Raw genomic sequence first — 20,466 nt, forward strand, 5'->3', positions numbered from 1 at the left:
TTCCTTTTCTTATGGGCCCTGTGGAGGAAGATTGTAACACTTTACTTCCAGTGAAATTATTTTTTAATATCCTCACTTACTTTCATTTCAGGTCCCCACAAAATCAAATTTATCCCATCCATGGTGGGTCCCATTCTGGAAGTCACATTGACCCCTGAAGTAGAGCTCCGGAAAGCCACCATCCCCATTTTCTTTGATATGATGCAGTGTGAGTTCAATTTCAGTGGAAATGGCAATTTCCATATGGTAAGGAGTGGCACTAATGCACATATAGTCAACTCTTATTTTCTTTCTATATAGAGAAGCAGTAGCCTGAATAATACAAATCAAAATTGATCCAGAAACTTCTCTTTATAATTCATTTTGTAAAGCAATTAGAGATAGAGTCAGATATTCCAACCCACAGCCCAGAAATGCTCTTTTTGCTACGTGTGTTTCCTAAAGCAGCACTGTATTGCTGGATAGTTAAAATTTGACATCATGCTTTTTAATCCTCTCTGTTGCAGTGTAACTGAGAGAATAATGCAGTGGGTTAAAGGAAAAACCCATCTGTTGTGGTACAGCTGAAGGGAGCATGCAGAGGTGTCGAGTTTTGAGACCTCATTGTGCCTGAGAGGTCTTATCTATCCTTCTATTTTCTTATCTAGACAGTACAGTAGTGTTGAAAGGAAGATTTTGCAGTTATGAAACTCTGCAAAAGCAATCCCATTGCCAATACTTAGACAAGAAACAAAAATAAAATAGAAAAATTAGAATTATTAAGCTATTTTTATATTCATAGTTGTAACAGGAAAATAATATTTTGCGTAATTATTTTTCCCTGCAAATATAAAGCAAAGGACAAAGTAACATGAGCCTGGTTTAGAACGTTTCAGTAGGGCCTTGGTGCACAAGTAAGTGTGATCTTCCCCTATATAAGTTAGAAACTTTCCACAGTTCCAGAAGGGGGTGGGCCAAATCTAGAAAGGTTGGCCCAGTGTCTGTCTTGTCTTCTTATAAGGATATGGTTTTCTCCTGTGAAATTCTGCCTTTGTTTTCAGTTTGAGAATGAGTTGATCACAAAGCTGGACCAAGAAGTAGAAGGGGGCAGAGGAGATGAACAATACAAGGTCCTTCTGGAAAAACTGTGAGTATTTCAGAAACAAAAACCTCAATTTGATTGCATCATTTAGTGATGGAGAAACCCAGGCTTCTGCTGCACTTCCAGACTAAGCGAGTAGCCCCAGAATCATCCGGGTCACCACCACAAATGGTCCTTGGTGGGGTTAATGGAGTTCACACCATCCGCTGCTGACATTTGTTTATCTGATGTGAGTCAAATGTCCATGTTTTTCTGTCCAGCCCGGCCCTCGAGAGCAGAGAGGGCAGAGCAGATGGAGGAGAGGGGGAGAGGCACAGAGCAGGGGCATTTTGCCTAGTGTTTGCATTGCTGAACTTCATCAAAAGTGATAGCACCTCTAATTATGGCTTCAAAGCAACAATTTAAAGGAGAAGGGAAAAAGCATTTCGAGGTCCACTTTACATTTAAAACTACCTCATGCACTCTAAGGACCTGTCAGAACGCCAGTTACATCTCCTGCCAGGTTGGTTTTTTCACTGCCCTGTCCCACCGCCCCTGTCCCAGTCCAACACGTTCATTCTCTCTCCGTGCTCACATATCACCTCTACTCCCCACCCGCCCCACCCCGCAGACCTTCCCCATCACCCATGGCCCTCCTGATTCTTCTTTGCACATATGGAATTAAAATATAAAAAGTGGTTTAAAACACTTGGATGTTGGAGTTAGAGAGAAATTGTGCTTCAAATCCTGTTTTCTCCACATCCTAGGAGATTGACTTTGGACAAGTGGTTTAACCTATCCAACACCTCATGTTTTTCATGTACGATAATAGAATCTATATTTTGGTATCGTGGTGAAGATTAAATGAGATGAGGTGTTAACACAGTGTCTGTTACAAGTTCATGCTGAGTAAATGTCGGCTGCTCTGGGGTTTGTGCTTGTTACTATTATTTTCAAATCCTCCTGTCATCCAGGGTTGTAACCACTCTAGACTATTCATACCTTGTGTTCTCTGAATGTTTATGACATTGACCAACTGTGTCACCGGGTAACTGGGTATGTGCTAAGGCCGCTTTGTTATCTACCTGTTGCGTGGGAGTGGTGTGCACTAGACTGTGCTTGAGGACAGGGACTCCCCAATTTTTTCTTTTTTTCAAAGGTTTGTTTTAAGCAACCAGCACTCTGGATACTCAGAAATAGAACTGTATTGATGCCTCATCTGTATTGTAAAGAACCAGAAGTCTTTCTTATTTTGTTTTTAATGGATAAGACCGCTTGTTGATCTTTTTATCTTGTGTTCATTAGGTCTCCCTGTGTGAGCTTCAAACCTCCCAATTTATAGCTTTTGCAATTCTGATCTCATACAGGTATTAAATGGAGAAATTATGCACACATACCAACACACACACAATATTTGCAAATGATAAACTACTCATTTTTTTTAATCCTACAGCTGATTTTTTATGTAAAGATTTTATTTTGTTTTCTTCATTTTTCCTGGATCACTAACTCAGAAAAATATGACCACAAATCTCCAGTGCCCAGGAATAATCCTAGAGTCTGGACTAATTCTTTGAACCTATTTCTTTCTCGTTTTTTTCTCTTGTTCCCCCAGATTTCTTCTAATTTGCTCTATTTGGGTCCAAAGGGAGAGGATTTAGAATAAAAGTTTAGTCTCAGTCTACTTATTTACAACTCTGCATTTTTTTCCTGAAATTAACACTTTTATCTGAAGAGGTGCATATCTGGATGTGTGCCAGCATCATAGGTTCCTCTAGGCTGGGCACTGATCCCTGGCTTTCCAGAATGCCCACAAGATGCCCTGAAGTGCTAGGCTTTAGGGAGAATAAAGACATAAAAAAGATGGTCTCTTTCCGCTTTAGTGGAGTGATCAGATAGCATACGCAAACCTTTTGGGCAAAGGTTCTCGTTTCTGTGGTATTGACAAAAAACAAAAACAAAATACAAATAGAAATGCAGAGAAGAGCAGGGTGGGCTGGGATTCTAGCGGGTGGTGGAACTGGGGCTAAAGCCCTAAAGAAAATGTGAAACGGGAGTAACGAGGAGCAGCGTGAGTGAAGGCCCCTAGCAGGACTGTGTTACATGAAGGTGTGTCCCCTGGTCTGGCACCACCTGCTGGTAGGACCTTGGACAGTACTCATAAGCGGTGCTGGAATGACAGGGTGGGACATGGGCGTCTGTCTCTGCCTCCACCCCTGCAGGCTCCTAGAACATTGCCGGAAACATAAATACCTCTCCAGCTCTGGAGAGGTATTCGCGCTCCTGGTCAGCAGCCTCTTAGAGAATCTCTTGGACTACAGAACCATCATCATGCATGACGAGAGCAAGGAAAACCGCATGAGCTGCACCGTTAATGTGCTGGTATGTGCCAAGCCCCTGGGATGGTGAGAGGACACTGCCAGGGCCCCCCTGCACCCCACAGCTCAGCTCTAGGTGGAGCTCACAGACACCAAGATACCCTGGGGCGACCTTTATGGAGTCTGTGTCCTGCTCAGTCTGATTGGAATGGCTGACTCAGCTTTGCACTTACAGATACCAGCAACCACAGACCTTGAGGATAAATTTGGAAACAGGGATGGAAAATGCAAAATAAGCTCTTAACTCTCTTTCTGAAGGCCATCCTCAGCCTGTTTCTCTGTCTTGTTTGTATGTGGTTGCTTTATTGTTGGAATTACTGTGCACAGACAAACCTGTGAGAAACACCGTATACCATGAGTAGAGCATTAGTGCCCAAAATCCTCATGGAGCTAGAACTCTTTGTCTTGCGTTTCCCTAGACATATGCAACTTGGACCACAGACCTCAGAGGTTTAGGCTACTATGCATTCCTCTGCTCACTGTAAACCAAGAACCTACCACCCCTGACCCCCTGAAAAAACAGAGTATCAGGTGACTTGAGTATGAGCAACTCTCTACTCACTTAGAAGCATGGTCCTAAAAAAATTCTTCAACATATCTTCTTTATAAACTGTCACTTCCTTTCCTTGAGGGGGTATTCATTAAAGGGACATAATAAGCTCTTTGGAAAAGCGACACCGTTGAAAAGCAAAAGTAGTTATTTGGCCATTTTCATGGCAAACTAGTCAATAACTCTTGATTTATGTTGGTATTTTATGACTTATTTTTTTGTAGAATTTTTATAAAGAAAAGAAGAGAGAGGACATATACATAAGGTAAGCTGAAGCTCTTTATGTTGTGGCTTTATTATTTACTTCTTCAGTAAACAAATACTAAGCCCCAACACCATGCACGATGCTTTGAGAGACACCAAAAAGTATGTGATATGCTCGCTTCCCCCTAAAAGGGTAAAGTCTTTAGACAGATGCACAAGGAAGTACAATACGAGGGCGTGTATGGGGAGGCTCCTGTCAGCATTCAAAGGAAGGACAGAAGACTGGCCAGGGCCATCAGGAAGGGCTGCACAGGGGAGAGGCCTGAAAACTCACCTTCTGTCAAGGAATGTTGGCCTGGGGTCCAGGAAGCCCTGAGCATGAAACAGACATGGCCATAAGCTCTATGCACTTTCTTGGGGAGAGATCCCATAGTTTTCATTAGTTCTCCACAGGGGTCCATGGCATTAAAAAAAATTAAACACCACTGCCTTAAACAGTGAGTACAAAGTAGAACAGGTGGAGTAGGAAAGACACACAGACAGGCAGCCACACAAGGGGTTAAAGGAGCAGGAAGTAAGGGATTCCTTTGCCTAAGAGAAAGGAAGCGCTCCTGTGGAGGAGTCGGGGAGGAACATGGGAGACGTGGGCCTGGAATGGGCTGAATGCTCCGTCAACTCCCAGTGGCAAAACGCCTCCTCTCGCCCCTCCTTACAGGTACCTGTACAAGCTGCGAGATTTGCACCGAGACTGTGAGAACTACACAGAAGCTGCCTACACGCTTCTCTTACATGCTGAGCTTCTGCAGGTGAGTGGGTTGGGGTGCTCGCTTCAGCAGGGTCAGCTGTCCAGTCCTCTGGGACAAAATCCTGTACGCTTCGTGATTTTTTTGTGAGGAAGATCAGCCCTGAGCTAACATCCGTGCTAATCCTCCGCTTTTTGCTGAGGAAGACCGGCTCTGAGCCAACATCTATTGCCAATCCTCCTCCTTTTTTTTTCCCCAAAGCCCCAGTAGATAGTTGTGTGTCATAGCTGCACATCCTTCTAGTTGCTGTATGTGGGACGCGGCCTCAGCATGGCCGGACAAGCGGTGCGTCGGTGCGCGCCCGGGATCCGAACCCCGGCCACCAGCAGCGGAGTGCGCGCACTTAACCGCTAAGCCACGGGGCCGGCCCACGCTTCGTGATTTTGATGGGAAAGATCCTTATTCAAGGGAGATCCTTTCATCTAAGAGTATTTTTATACTCTCCAAATAGGCACAGCGAATTTTCAGATCAAGACTGGGAAAATGTCCGTTGTCATTTATTTAAGAATCCTTAGAAAGCAGAGCACAACTTACCAGCCTCTAGTAATTGACACTGTAATCAAAGAAACAAAACACACATCGGTTAATACATGTAAAAGATTTATAAAACTGCAGAGAAATGACTTGTAAATGAATATAGCACCATAGAAGTACTTTTCTAATTATACTCTCTCACTAAGCAAAATATAAATACACCTGAACTTCATGGATCCCAAATAATTATTTCTAGCTCTGACCACTTCTCTAACTTTAGATGCATGTATAAACTGTTCCACATCAATGTTTGAGTGACTAATACACAACTCAAACTTCACCCGTCAGTAGCAGAACCCACTGTTCTCCTCCTTGATCCGTTCCTGCTTCTCCTCCCATTTCACTAAAGGGCACCACCATCTGCCCACTTGCTCAGGCAAATACCCGTCGTCATCTTTTATTCACCCCCACAAGCAAGAATCATGGACCCTCTGTCCAAAACTTGCCCTTAACCTATCCACTCTCCTCTTTTTTTTTTATTTGAGATATAATTGACATATAACACTGTATAAGTTTAAGGTGTACACCTGTCGATTTGGTACATTTATATATTACAATATGATTGCCTCTGTGGTGTTGGCTAACACCTCTATCACGTCACATAATTATATTTCTTTTTTGTGGTGGAAACAATTAAGATCTAGTCTCTTAGCAGCTTTGAAGTTTATAGTACAGCGTCTATAATCACTACACTGTGCATTGGATCTCCAGGACTTATTTATCTATTGGCTATAAGTTTGTATCCTTAAACAACATCTCCCCAATTCCCCTACTCCCAGCCTCTGGTAACCCCAATTCCCCCACTCCCAGCCCCTGGTAACCACCATTCTAGTCTCTGTTTTTGAGTTTAGCTTTTTCAGATTCCACATATAAGTGAGATCATAGAGTATTTGTCTTTCTCTGTCTGACCTATCTCACTTAACATAATGCCCTCAAGGTCCGTCCATGTTGTCGCAAATGGCAAGATTTCCTTCTTTCTTATGGCTGAATAATATTATATACCACATACCACAATAATATATATGTACCACATCTTCTTTATCCATTCATCCATAGACAGACACTTAGGTTGTTTCCATATCTTGGCTATAGTGAATGATGCTGCAGTGAACGTGGGAGTGCAGATATCTCTTCAAGATCCTATTTTCATTTCCTTTCTATCCACTTTTTGTTATCTCCATTGCTGCCGTCCTGGTCCAAGCTCTGGTCGTCTCTCCCCTAGAGTATGACAGTAGCCTCCTATTGTGTCTCCCTGCCTCCATTCTTGCACCTAGAAATTAATTTTCTTGTATAATTTAATTTTATTTGTTATGAAAATAATACATGTACATTATTCTAAGCTTTGTAATTAAAAAGAGGAGTCCTGTGCCTCACCACTCCCCCAGGGCAGCCATTCACAATTCATATTCAAGATTAGGGCACTAAACAGCTTATTGCTTAGGGGTTAGAGGGAAGGCTTGTCAACTGTGGGATGATCAGAAAGAAATCCCGATGTCAGTTACTGTAGGTCTTTTCATTTGTGCTGCTTAGAAAGTTAAACTCTCCTGTCCTGGTGTAAGGTGAGAGGTGTGGATGCAACTTTTTTCCCCTAGGTACCTACTCAGTAGGGATGCTGTTTCCTAAGTATAGTGCATATTTTCCTCGTTGGTATGAGATCCATCTTTATCATGTACTAAATCCCTGTATGGGGGGTTGGGTCTCTTTCTAGATTTTATATACTTTTGCCTGGGTCTCTGTCTATTCATGTACACTACCACACTGTTTTGGTTGTTAATTCTTTATAGTATGTTATATTACCTGGTAGTTACTCTTTATTGCTCTTCTTTTTCAGAGTTTTCCACCCTATTCCTTTTTGTTTATTCTTCCACATGGACTTTGGAATCATGAAATTTAAAAATTAATTTAGTGAGAATTTACATATTTATGAAATAGCGTTTTCTTGTCCAAAAGCATGGTATGACTTTCCATTTGTTCAAGTCTGCTTTCATGCCCTTCAGTGGTGTGTTCAAGTTTTCTGTATTGAAGTTTTGCATATTCCTTGTTACGTTGATTCCTAGATATCTTTTCTTTTAAATTTAATTATGGTAAAGTAACATAATGTAAATTTACCATCTTTAACCATTTTAAGTTCAATGGCATTACATACATTGACGTTGTTGTGCCTGGATGTCTTATCATTTTGGATTTATTCTTGTTGGGATTTTTTCTTCTATTAGCTTCAGCATGGTTATCTATTTATATGAAATATATTTATAAATTATTTCTAAATATGTTAATTTTTTATCCCACTACTTAACTTAATTCTCTCATTGTTTGTGGCAGTTTTTCAGTTGACTCCTATTGTGAAGGGATTGATTGTGAAGAATACAATCGTTGTTTGCGCAGAGTGATAGGTTTACCCCCTCCTTTCCATTTTTATACTTCTGACTTCTTTCTTGTATCTGATTGTGTCAATCACACCTTCAGGACAGCAGCAGTCGTGCTGTTGACAACCTCGCTGTGTTCCTGACTTCGGTGGGAATGGCTCGAGTGCTTGTCTGTTCGGCATGACACTTGTTTTGAAGCTGGTGTTTGTGTTTGTATTCAATTTTTGTGTTTAACAAATAATCTAAAATACAATACAGATGAGTCAAAGATATATTCAAATATTTCCATGGCTTTTTTTGGCTGAATATTTATTACATTAATCTCCTGTAATTTAATTAATCTCCATTAATTAATTAATGTGTTGTGTTAATCTCTTTTGTTGCTTCTGTTTGTTTTCCAGTGGTCTGACAAGCCCTGTGTACCCCATTTGCTTCAGAGGGACAGTTACTATGTTTATACCCAGCAAGAGCTCAAAGAGAAGCTGTATCAAGAAATCATATCGTATTTTGACAAAGGCAAAGTGAGTGTTGGGTTGTTTGATTTTGTATTAAGGGAAAGAGGAAAATGACAGCAATACTGCAGTGCGGTATTCTGATGCTAACCAGCCAGCATGACCACAGACCCCACAGGCTAAGTGCACTGTCCACAACAAGACAGCCCTCACGTCAGATGCCAGCCACAAGTTGGGGTCCCCGGGCTGCCCACACTTCTGACCAATTGACTGTATATTTGGAGGGGTCCTAGGTCCCCCTCAGGTTTGAGATTATGTTAGAACAACTAACAAAATTTGGTAAAATGCTAGACTTATGATTACAGGTTTATTAGAAAGCACACAAATCAAGACCAGCCAAATGAAGAAACTCATAGGGCAAGATCTAGGAGGGTCTCACATGCAGAGCTTCTGTGTCCTCTCCCCATGGATTCAGGGCACATCATCCTCCTGGCAAATTGGTGTGTTCACCAACTAGGAAGCTCACCTGAGCCTCCATATGCAGAGTTTTTATTGGGGTTTCATCACAGCAGCTTGACTGATTGAATCGTCAGCCACATGAGTGAACTCGATTTCCAGCCTCCCTCTCCTCCCTGGAGGTCTGGCTGATATTATGTAGCTCAAGGCCTCGTCACTGTAATCACATGGGTGGTGGTTCTGGCAAGGCCAGCCCCCATTCTGAGACTGTCTAGGGCCACCATGAGTCACCTCATTAGAGTAAACTCAGGTGTGGTCCCAGGGGCCACCATGAATAACAGAGACACTTCTATCACTGGGGAAATTCCAAGGGTTTAGAAGCTTCCTCCTTAGAACTAAGAACAAAGACCAGACAGATTCTTTATTATACAGCAATGACTCATGACTTACTCTTTATTGTTCCTATATGTATCTTTGAATTCTGGTATTTTTAATGGGAGAGAAAATGAGTAGATAAATTAAGGTAAGAAATGCAATAAAGATCAGTTATCTTGAGGACGCTTAACCTAATGGAGACTACAGTGGGCAGCCCAGGGCCTCCGTCTCCATAACCATAATTTTACCTTTTAAATATTGCTGAGGGTCAGGAGCTGGTCCATCATTTTCATGCATTCTCTAGAGATTGTTGGCCAACACTGGTGCACACCCGATACCCAGGTCGCTACCTGCCTGACACCGTAGGCTGAGAGTAACAAGCAACTTAAACACCTACGGGGGCAGGAAGATAAAATAAACGTGAGGGCCGGCCCGTGGCTTAGCGGTTAAGTGCGGGCGCTCCGCTGCTGGCAGCCCGGGTTCGGATCTCTGACGTGCCGCTTCTCCTGCCATGCTGAGGCCGTGTCCCACATGCAGCAGCTGGAGGGATGTGCAGCTATGACATACAGCTATCTACTGGGGCTTTGGGGGAAAAATAAATAAAAAAAATTTTTTAAATAAATAAATAAAATAAAATAAACGTGAGCTGGGCCAGGAAGTCATGGAGTCTGTGGTCGACTGGACAGAGCATGTCCAGGAAAGGCTTTTAAATTTAAAATGGAAAAAAAAATTATAGAAGGAGTAGAGGGAGAAAGAAAAAAAAAGTGTGTGTGCTCTCCAAACAAAACAGATCCCAGATTTGACTAGTTTCAGAGGCCTGGGTAGTTCTTATGGACTGCCACTTCCAGCCACCATACCTGTTTTATCAGTGGAACCTGTTGGTTAAATAAATAAAGAAGCCAAATAATCACCATGATAAAATAGCTATCATCTATTTAGTGCTAGTTACTGTTTTTGGGTGATTTCCAGACTTTTTCCCTAATTTAATTCCTGCTATAACCCTATTAGGTAGGTATTATCTCCATTTTACAGGTGAAGAGCCCAGAGAGCAAGTATATTAGCTCAAACCTTTTGGTTTCTGTACCCCTATACCCTCTTAGAAATTACTGAGGACCCCCAAGAGCTTTTGTTCAAGTGGATTATATCTTATGATACCTATACCCTAAGAAATTAAAACAGAAAATTTTAAAATATTTACCTTTGTTCTTTTAACAACAGTAATAAACCTATGACCTATTAACATTAATCATATCTACTTATGAAAAATTACTATATTTTTCCCAGAATTACTGATATGAGTGGCGTTACTTTACATTTTTGCAAATCTCTTTAATGTGGCTTAATAGAAGACCGTGGGATTCTCATATCCGCTTCTATATTCAGTCAATTGTGATATCACATGTCCTGTAGCCTCTGGGAAACTGCACTGTATATTCTGAGAGAAAGAGCGTTAAAAAAAGCAAATAATATTAGTATTATTAAGAAGATAGTTTTGACTTTATGGACTCCTTGAAAGGGTCTTGGGGACGCCCAGAGACCAGGGACCACACTTTGAGAACTGCTGTGCTAGGCTCTCTCTCTGTCTCTCACATAACTTAGCATTTGGTGGAATGAGGGGAGAACTCGATCCCATTGATGCTGTTGACTGGTGTCCTCACCAGGCCCAGCTGGTGTGGAACGGTTTCCATATGGCGCATTTCAGAGCCTTTGCAGTGATCCTGGCCCTGAAATGTCAGAGGGGGCAAATTTGGCAAATAATGATTTTAAAAGATTTAATTTTAAAGTGTTTTAGAACTGTAAGTGAACTGGCCATACATTCCTTCAGCAGCCAGAAACAATGGAGCATTGCATCTGGTTAACACGAAGGAATTGGGAAATTACCAGATGCTGCGTTTTTAACAGTGTCCACCTGAGAGACATTTTATGAAAAGCCAAAATGAACAGAGGGCTCAATCTGGGGTGTTCAGACACCAGATATGTGCATTAGGCTGTGACTTACGCAGTCACAAATGCTCTAAAGCATGTCCTAAAACTTCCTTTGACTAAGCAGATAGTTTAGTTAGAAATAGGAAATCAATGCCCTCAATTGGGAAAATAGTTTCCTAAATTCCACACAACAGTATGGTTGGCCTTTCTTCCATTTTCCCCTCCCTAAGCAACCTAACTCGAAACACACACACACAGAGACACATGCACAGACACACACACACACACGCATGCACGCACACCCCAGAACCAGAACTAGAGTCCCACACCAACTTCTCTTCCCCTCCGACAAGACTGTCACACTCTTGGGACCAAGGCTTCAGAACTGGTTCCCTCCCCTTCAATGGTCTGTCGTGCTTTGCCCTCTAAACTCAGTGTTGCTTTGTTTTGGGACTCATGGCGTTCTTCATTTTCTTGCAAACAGAATTACAGAAGATGCCCCCTTGCATCTTTATTGTATAAAGATATAGTAGCTTTATGATGTCAGGAAAAAGTTTTAGTCGATCCAAGAGATGAGGCATGTCAAGAATATCTGCAGAAACAACCCCCCAGACTCCTTGCTCACTGCCAGTGACTCTCAAGTGGCTTTTGCAGCTGGATCAATGATGGCTTTGTTCTCTACTCATAACTCTACTTTTCTTTTTCTGAAGATGTGGGAGAAGGCAATCAAACTGAGCAAAGAGTTGGCTGAGACGTATGAGAGCAAAGTATTTGACTACGAGGGCCTTGGCAATCTCCTGGTGAGTCTGGGTCAGAATATGTCAAGCCTCCAACAGTGGTGCTAAAATTAGTGTTCATGAAAATGTTTTCATAAGTTTAAGTAAGTCAAGATAAACGATGTTCTTTATGATAGAAAAGTAAACCGTGGGGCCGGCCCGGTGGTGCAAGCAGTTGAGTGTGCACGCTCCGCTGCAGTGGCCGGGGTTCGCAGGTTCAGATCCCGGGCACGCACCGACGCACTGCTTGTTAAGCCATGCTGTGGCGGCGTCCCATATAAAGTGGAGGAAGATGGCCACGGATGTAAGCTCAGGGCCAATCTTCCTCAAGAAAAAAGGGAGAGGATTGGCAGCAGATGTTAGCTCAGGGCTAGTCCTCCTCACAAAAAAATAAAAGGGAAAAAAATAAAAAAATAAAAAAAAAGAAAAGTAAACCTTGCTTGAAATAAAAATGAAAAAAGATGAGGTCCAAAGCTGTTATCATTATTTCTCCAGATTATCCTTGAGAGAGGGCTCAGGATTGCTCGTCCTTCTCTGTGCCTTTTGTTTCTTTATGGACCCTCCATAGCACTGGCCCGTCTCCTCTTTACGCTCTCAGTTATTCTGCCTTCTGTGAACACCGTCCATATTTCGGATGTTTTCTGACATCTTCTGTTAATCAAAATTAATTGTTCTGTAGTCCACATCCTCAGGGTCCTGCTGAATGATGGAACTGCTAATCTTTGAGCCTTGTTTTATTTTTTCAAGAGTGCCATTGTGCACATTTTGGTAAGCTATAAAATGCTCCTGCCAGATCTTGAATCTCAAATTTTGCCTTCTTCTTTCTCCCAAATGTTACTGGAGTGCTCTCCTTTATAGTCCCCTAGACTTGTGTATTACGCCTGGCTGTTGGCACAAGTCAACTGTTTAAAAACAGTAAGGCAAAACCAGGGCCGGCCCCGTGGCTTAGCGGTTAAGTGCGCGCGCTCCGATGCTGGCGGCCCAGGTTCGGATCCGGGGCGCTCACCGACGCACTGCTTCTCTGGCCATGCTGAGGCCGTGTCCCACATACAGCAACTAGAAGGATGTGCAGCTATGACATACAACTATCTACTGGGGCTTTGGGGGGAAAAATAAATAAATAAATAAAATCTTTAAAAAAAAAAAAAACAGGCAAAACCAAAATAACCTTCTAAATACACAATGGTAGGCAATACAATATTACATTTGATAATTTTTAGTAGAGGAGTCACAAAAAGTCAGGTCACCCACTGTCATGTAATAATAATTGACTTGGGGAGATGGTTGTCAAGATCACCTTGTAAAGAATTTTCCAATGTAATATACCAGGTCCTGTCATCACACAAAAAATCATTTATTAATTTCATAAACTAAAATGAAGGATAAAAATAATATGATAGGGCCGGCCCCGTGGCTTAGCGGTTAAGTGCGTGCGCTCCGGGTTCGGATCCCGGGCGTGCACCGACGCACCGCTTCTCCGGCCATGCTGAGGCCGCGTCCCACGTACAGCAACTAGAAGGATGTGCAGCTATGACATGCAACTATCTACTGGGGCTTTGGGGGGAAAAGAATAAATAAATAAAATCTTAAAAAAAAAAAAAAAAAAAAAAATAATATGATCATCTCACTAGATGTAGGCAAAGCATTTGACAAAATTCAACATCCATTTATGATAAAAACTTCAACAAAGTAGGTATAGAGGGATTGTACTTCAAGACATAACATAAAGCTCTATGTGACAAGCCCACAGCTAACGTCATACTCAATGGTGAAAAGCTGAAAGCTTTTTCTCTAAGATCAGGAACAAGACAAGGATGTCCGCTCTTGCCACTGTTATTTAGCATAGTATTGGAAGTCCTAGCCAGAGCAATCAGACAAGAAAAAGAAATAAAAGGCATCCATATTGGAAAGGAAGAAGTAAAACTGTCACTATTTGCAGATGACATGATATTATATACAGAAAACCCTAAAGACTCTATTAAAAAACTGTTAGAGGGGCCGGCCCGGTGGCGCAAGCGGTTAAGTGCGTGTGCTCCGCTGCGGCGGCCCAGGGTTCGCTGGTTCGGATCCTGGGCGCGCACCGACGCACTGCTTGGCAAGCCATGCTGTGGCGGCGTCCCGTATAAAGTGGAGAAAGATGGGCACAGATGTTAGCCCAGGGCCGTCTTCCTCAGCAAAAAAAGAGGAGGATTGGCAGATGTTAGCACAGGGCTGATCTCCTCACAAAAAAAAAAAAAACTGTTAGAACTAATACACAAATTCAGTAAAATTGCGGGACACAAAATCAATACACAAAAATCTGTTGCGTTTCTTTACACTATAACAAAGTATCAGAAAGAGAAATTAAGAAAACAATCCCATTTACAATTGCATCAAAAAGAATAAAATCGCTAAGAATAAATTTAACCAAGGAGGTGAAAGACCTGTACACTGAAAACTATAAGACATTAATGAAAGAAATTGAAGAAGACACAAAAACATGGGAAGATATTCTGTGCTGATGGATTGGGAGAATTAATATTATTAAAATGTCCATACTATCCAAAGCAATATATAGATTCAGTGCAATCCCTACCAAAATTCCAATGGTATTTTTCACAGAAATAGAACAAACAATCCAAAAACTTGTGTGAAACCACAAAAGACCCCAAACAGCCAAAGCAATCTTGAGGAAGAACAAAGCTGGAGGCATCACACTCCCTGATTTCACACTGTATTACAAAGCTAGAGTAATTAAAACAGTATGGTATTGGCATAAAAACAGACACATAGATCAATGGAACAGAATAGAGAGCCCAAAAATAAACCCACACATATATGGTCAATTAATTTATAATGGAGGAGCCAAGAATATATAATGAGGAAAGGACAGTCTCTTCAATAAATGATGTTGGGGAAACTGGACAGCCACATGCAAAAGAATGAAACTGAACCACTATCTTACACCATACTCAAAATTTAACTCAAAATGGATTAGAGACTTGAACGTAAGACCTGAAACCATAAAATTTCTAGAAGAAAACATAGGCGGTAAGCTCCTTGACATTGGTCTTGGTGATGATGTTTTTGGATTTGACCAAAAGCAAAATCAACAAAAGCAAAAATAAACAAGTAGGACTACGTCAAACTAAAAAGCTTCTGCACAGCAAAGGAAACCATCAAAAAAATGAAAAGGCAACCTACTAAATGGGAGAAAATATTTGCAAGCCATGTATCTGATGAGGGGCTAATATTCAAAATATATAAAGAACTCATACAACCCAATAGCAAAAAAAAATTCAGTTAAAAAATGGGCAGAAGATCTGAGTAGACATTTCGCAAAGAAGACATATAGATGGCCAACAGGTACCTTAAAAGATGCTCAACATCACTAATCATCAGGGAAATGCAGGTCAAAACCACAATGAGATATCACCTCACACCTGTTAGAATGGCTGTTATCAAAAAGACAAGAAATAACAAGTATTGGTGACGATGTGGAGAAAAGGGAACCCTTGTGCACTGCTGGTGGGAATGTAAATTGGTGCAGTCACTATGGAAAACAGTGTGGAGGTTCCTCAAAAATTTAAAATAGAATGATCGTGAGCCGGCCCTGATGGTCTAGTAGTTAAAGTTTGGTGCTCTCACTGCTTCAGTGGCTTGGGTTTGTTTCCCACTCGCAGAACCACACCACTTGTCTGTGAGTAGCCACACTGTGGAGGCGGCTCACATAGAAAAATTAGAAGGACTTACAAATAAAATATACAACCATGCACTGGGGCTTTGGGGAGGGAAAAAAAAAAGAGGAAGATTTGCAACAGATATTAGCTCAGGGCGAATCTTTCCTTGCCAAAAAAAAAAAAAAAAAATAGAACTATCATATGATTTAGCAGTTCTTCTTTTGGATATTTGTTCAAAGAAAACTAAAACACTAATTTGAAAAGATACCTGCACCCCCATGTTCATTGCAGCATTATTTACAATAGCCAAGATATGAAAACACCATAAGTGTTCGCCACTGGGTGAATGGATAAAGAAATTGAGCTGTGCATATATATGCAATGGAATATTATTCAGCCATAAAAAAGAATGAAATCTTGCCACTTGCAACAACATGGATAGACCTCGAGGCATTATGCTAAGTGAAACAAGTCAGACAGAGAAAGACAAATACCGGGTGATCTCTCCTATATGTGGAATCCAAAAAAAAACGCACAAAACACCAAGTTCCTAGATACAGAGAACAGATTGGCAATTGCAAGAGGCAGGGGTTGGTGGGGTGGGAGAAATGAGTGAACTTTTTTTTTTTTAGTTTAAATAAATCAAATTTAAAAATTTTTTTACAAAAAACACAATCATGATAGAAACCTTCACCTGGAATAGTAATGTAGCCCTGCTAACCGTTGTGGGAGGGGCTCAGGGACATCCCTCAGAGCCCCTGCATTTGGCTACCTATTGTGCTTTCTTTAGGGCTGACTCTCTGAGCCCTGGCTGGGAAGCTTCTCCCCATGGGAAGAATTATAAATGGGGTGGTACCAGATATTGAAAGACAGAACATCATCACCACCTGAGCACTTGTAGCTGAACCAAGGACTTTAATCCAAACCACCTGCACGAACCAGAAGGTTCTTTAACTTCTTTTCTCATATGTTTCCATTTAAGTGAAACCACCCTCTGTGAATCTCAGAGAGGGCTTCTTCAGCTTTCAGTGGTCCTGAACCCCCTTGAAGAAACTGGTAAAAGCTAAACACTGCCTCCCTCCATAGAAGAACGCCCACGTGAGCATCTTTCTGCATACAACTTCAGGGATCCCAAACCCTCCAAGGCCCATCATGGACCCCAGGTCCAAAGTCTCTGATCCAAAAAACAGATAACTCTTTGGCCCACAAGATATTTTCCAAAGACCTTTCTTTTCTCTGTGTTACATGGGAAAGAACAAAGCAAATAGTCTTGTCTTTTTTTTCACTCCAACAGTGCCCTTGTAACCTCCCTATGGACTGTCTTGTTTTGTTTTCCAGAAAAAAAGAGCCTCGTTTTATGAGAACATCATTAAGGCAATGAGGCCTCAGCCAGAATACTTTGCTGTGGGATACTATGGACAGGGCTTTCCTTCTTTCCTACGGGTAAGAACCTGGGGTGGTCTCCCAAGCTATTAAGCCTGCAGTCTGAAGGAGGGGAGGTATTCATCTCTTTTCCAGATGGGCCTGGTGTTAGCAGCTGGAGACCGTGTTCTCACTGTGGGAGGTCCAGGAGGGAAACCACTTCCTGAGCGCCGGCCTTGTCACCCCACACCCCCTGACCACCTCTGGTATTCTGGCAGCTCTTTTGTAAAATGACTTTTCCCAGGTGGAATGAAAAAGGGAAAAACAGAACCATCCCTTCCACTGGTCTGCTGCTACAGGTCAGGCTGGGAAAAGTGTGGATTGATGTATTTAGTTGTTTATTTTATTTCCAGCCAGAGCTAGTTTGAAAGCAAATATCTCAAAAACAAGACTGTAAGAATTTCACAAAAATAAAAACAGTTTTGTTGTTATAATGGGAAGGACGATGTTTTTCTTCCTTCTCAAAATTTTCTATAATGTGATATTGATTTTACAATGTGAAAAATTAAAAAATTCGTATTTCCTCTCACAAAAAAAGGAGCTTCTTTTAGCACTGAGCTATGTTTAAACATATGTTATCCACCTTCCTTCCCCTAATTAAGGAAAAATGGGTTAAGAAAGCATTTTATATTCTTTATAGTGCCTAATGAGGAGGTGGTTCATTCATTCAATAACTATTTATTGAGTGCCTGCTATATACCAGGCACATACTAGCTATTAGAGATACAGTGCTGATTATAATCAGATGTAGTCCCTGCCCTCATGGATTTTATAATCTAATGGGTGAGTTATTAGTTAATCACAAAAACAAATGTAAAATTGAAACTGTGACCAAGAAAGATATTCTGTGCTGTAAGAGTCAGTTAACCAGGGAGTATTTACCCAAGGGAAATAAAAACCTATGTTCACACAAAAATTGTACATGATTGTGTATAGCACCTTTATTCACAATCACCAAAGACTGAATACAACCCAGAGGTCCCTCCACTGATGAAGGGATAAACCAACTGTGGTACCGCCATTCAGTGGAACACTACTCAGTAATGAAAAGGGATGAGCTCCTGATACACACAACCATGTGGATGAATCTCAGATGCATTGTGCTAAGTGAAAGAAGTTTGACTTAAAAAGCTACAGACACTATGATTTTGTTAATATGACATGCTGGCCAAGCCAACACTTACTCTAGGGACAGAAAACAGATCAGTGGTTACCTGGCAGTTGTGGGGAGGATTGGGCTACAAAGAGGTATAGGGAAATTTGGGGTACTGATGAAACTGTTCTATATCTTGATTGTGGTAGTTGTTACATTTGTCAAAACTCACAGGATTTTACACTAAAAAGGGTAAATTTTACTAGATATAAATTATACCTGAATTTTTTAAGAGTCAGGAGAGATGTTCTGGAGAATTTCTGCTTCAGCTGCGATTTGAAAGGTGAGCTGTGAGTTAAGGAGGTAAAGGGGAAAGGAAAAAGCGTTCCAGGCAGAGGGAACAGCAGGCAAGAGCATGGCGGTGCCTAGGAATGAAAGAGGACCAGTGCAGTGGAAACAGAGAGCTGGGGTGAGCAGGAAAGAGGAAGCAGGACGTGTGGGAAGGGCATGCAGGACCTTGGGGTTACTTAGGGTGTTTTGTCTGCATCCTGAGAGCAGTCAGGAGCCATTGCAGATTTGTGTTGGCAAGGTTATCTGGCTTTGGTGTGGAGAATGGATGGAAGGTGTGCATAGATAAGCCACTAGAGACTATTGCTGATGTTCAGGCAAGAAATGACAGGTTAGACTAGGGAGGTGGCTTTAGAGAGAAGTGGGAAGAGTAGTGTGATGGAGATGATGTAACAGTATTTGATGATTGATGGGAGATGTGGGTGAGGAAGAGGGAGGTGTCAAGAATGAGTCCTAGGTTTCTGACCCACATAATTGGAGGGGCGGTGGAGCCGTCCACTAAGACAGCAATACTGGTGAAAAAACAGAGTCATGGAGGAGAGAATTAAACCATTCATTGAATAAATATTTATTTAGTTCTTACTGTGTGCCTTGCTGTAATATAGGCGTGGGAGCAGAGTCCAAAACAAACCAAAACCCTTAAAATTCTGGAGCTTATATTCTAGCCTGGAGAGACCAAAAAATAAATAAATTAGTAAAATATTTAATATGTCAGATGGCCTAGAACAATGCTTCATAAATGTAGGCACTCAATAAGTATCATGGAGAAAATGAGTCAGGGATGGTGAGTAGAGGCAGGCGATGGGTTGGAGTTGCAATTTTAAATAGAGTGAATAGGAAAGACTTCAGTAAGAAAATGACATTTGAACAAAAACCTGAAAGAAGTGAGAGAATAAGCCAGGTACTGTCAAGAGGATGAGTGAGGGTCCCAGACAGTGAGAATAGCAGGTTCAAAAGCCATGAGGCTGGAGACATGAACAAGAGGGCAAGTAGGAAAATGGGGTCAGATGGCCGTGGGTACCAGATCACAGAGGGCCTTCAAGATCTTTCTAAGTTCTTTGTAAAAGTTTGGTTTTAAATATACTCAATGTGAAGTAAATTTGGAACATCTAAAAGATGTGAGTCAACAATTTCATGTATAGATCTGGAACTCAAAGGAAAGTTCTAGGCTGGAGATAAAAGTGTGTGTTATTTACTTGTAGTTAAAACTGTAGTTGTGGATAAGGTGGCCTAAGGAGAGAGAATAGAGTAACAAGCATAGAGGGTTTGGGATGGAGCCTTCCCGTAGATTCTAGTTCTTGCTTTCTATCACTTTGTGTACTCAAGTCAAGAGAAGATAATGATGCCTACCATACTGGGCATATATGACTATTGTGTCACATGAAATAAAGGATATGAACTAGTAGACAGACTATTGTCTACAGAGACAATAAAGGACAATGAACTAGGAACTGTGGTTCAGTGAAAACAAGAAATCTAGATTTACGAGTTGAAAGAATTGGGGTCTAAATCGTCTTCTGAGTGACTGCGTGGTTTTGGCCAAATTATATAAACACTGAGTCTTGATTTTCTGACCTGTAAGTTAGAGAATTAATGCTCACATCACAGGGCTGCTTTGAGAATTAGATAAATATCATATAGGAGTGCTTTGTAAACTGTAATGTAGTTTGTCCATGTTATGGACTATTTCCCCAAACTCAGAATACGTAATGTTGTATTATCCTCTTCCCTCGACCCCAACCAGGTCTCCTTCTCTCTGTTTCTATCAATGACACCACTCTTCTTCCTGCTTCCAGGCCAGTAATCTCAGAATGGTTGTAGACTTTCCCATCTCCTTTGCCCTTCACCAGACACCAAAGAGTCAAACACCAGATCCTGTGGCTGCTTCTTCTCCTGCTCAGTCCTGCCTGGGATTCCTACAGTTGGACATATGCTCCACTGTCAGATTAGGTTGTCCACACTACTTCTCTCATCAAGTTGCTCCCGTCTTCCAAAACCTCCAGTGAATTCCCTTGCCCTCTGGAACTTCGGTCTGCCTTTCAAGGCCTTTCATATTCTGGCTCA

The 20,466-nt window shown here is 41.5% G+C and overlaps 1 protein-coding gene across 5 annotated transcripts in view; it reads left to right on the plus strand.

The window, feature by feature from the left end:
• The window catches only part of DOCK5 (dedicator of cytokinesis 5), a 215,058-nt gene that overhangs the window by 166,514 nt on the left and 28,078 nt on the right, over window positions 1–20,466 (plus strand). For all 5 annotated transcript variants that reach the window (XM_087437329.1, XM_087437330.1, XM_087437327.1 and 2 more), the window contains 8 exons: window positions 92–246; window positions 1,041–1,126; window positions 3,283–3,442; window positions 4,213–4,253; window positions 4,908–4,998; window positions 8,297–8,416; window positions 11,815–11,904; window positions 16,878–16,982. In XM_087437329.1, the coding sequence (XP_087293455.1) occupies window positions 92–246; window positions 1,041–1,126; window positions 3,283–3,442; window positions 4,213–4,253; window positions 4,908–4,998; window positions 8,297–8,416; window positions 11,815–11,904; window positions 16,878–16,982 (848 nt within the window). The remainder of the gene's footprint in view (window positions 1–91; window positions 247–1,040; window positions 1,127–3,282; window positions 3,443–4,212; window positions 4,254–4,907; window positions 4,999–8,296; window positions 8,417–11,814; window positions 11,905–16,877; window positions 16,983–20,466) is intronic.

Source organism: Ceratotherium simum, chromosome 12 (assembly GCF_057802395.1).
Source record: "Ceratotherium simum simum isolate JZ-2026a chromosome 12, ASM5780239v1, whole genome shotgun sequence".
Lineage (NCBI taxonomy): Eukaryota > Metazoa > Chordata > Mammalia > Perissodactyla > Rhinocerotidae > Ceratotherium > Ceratotherium simum.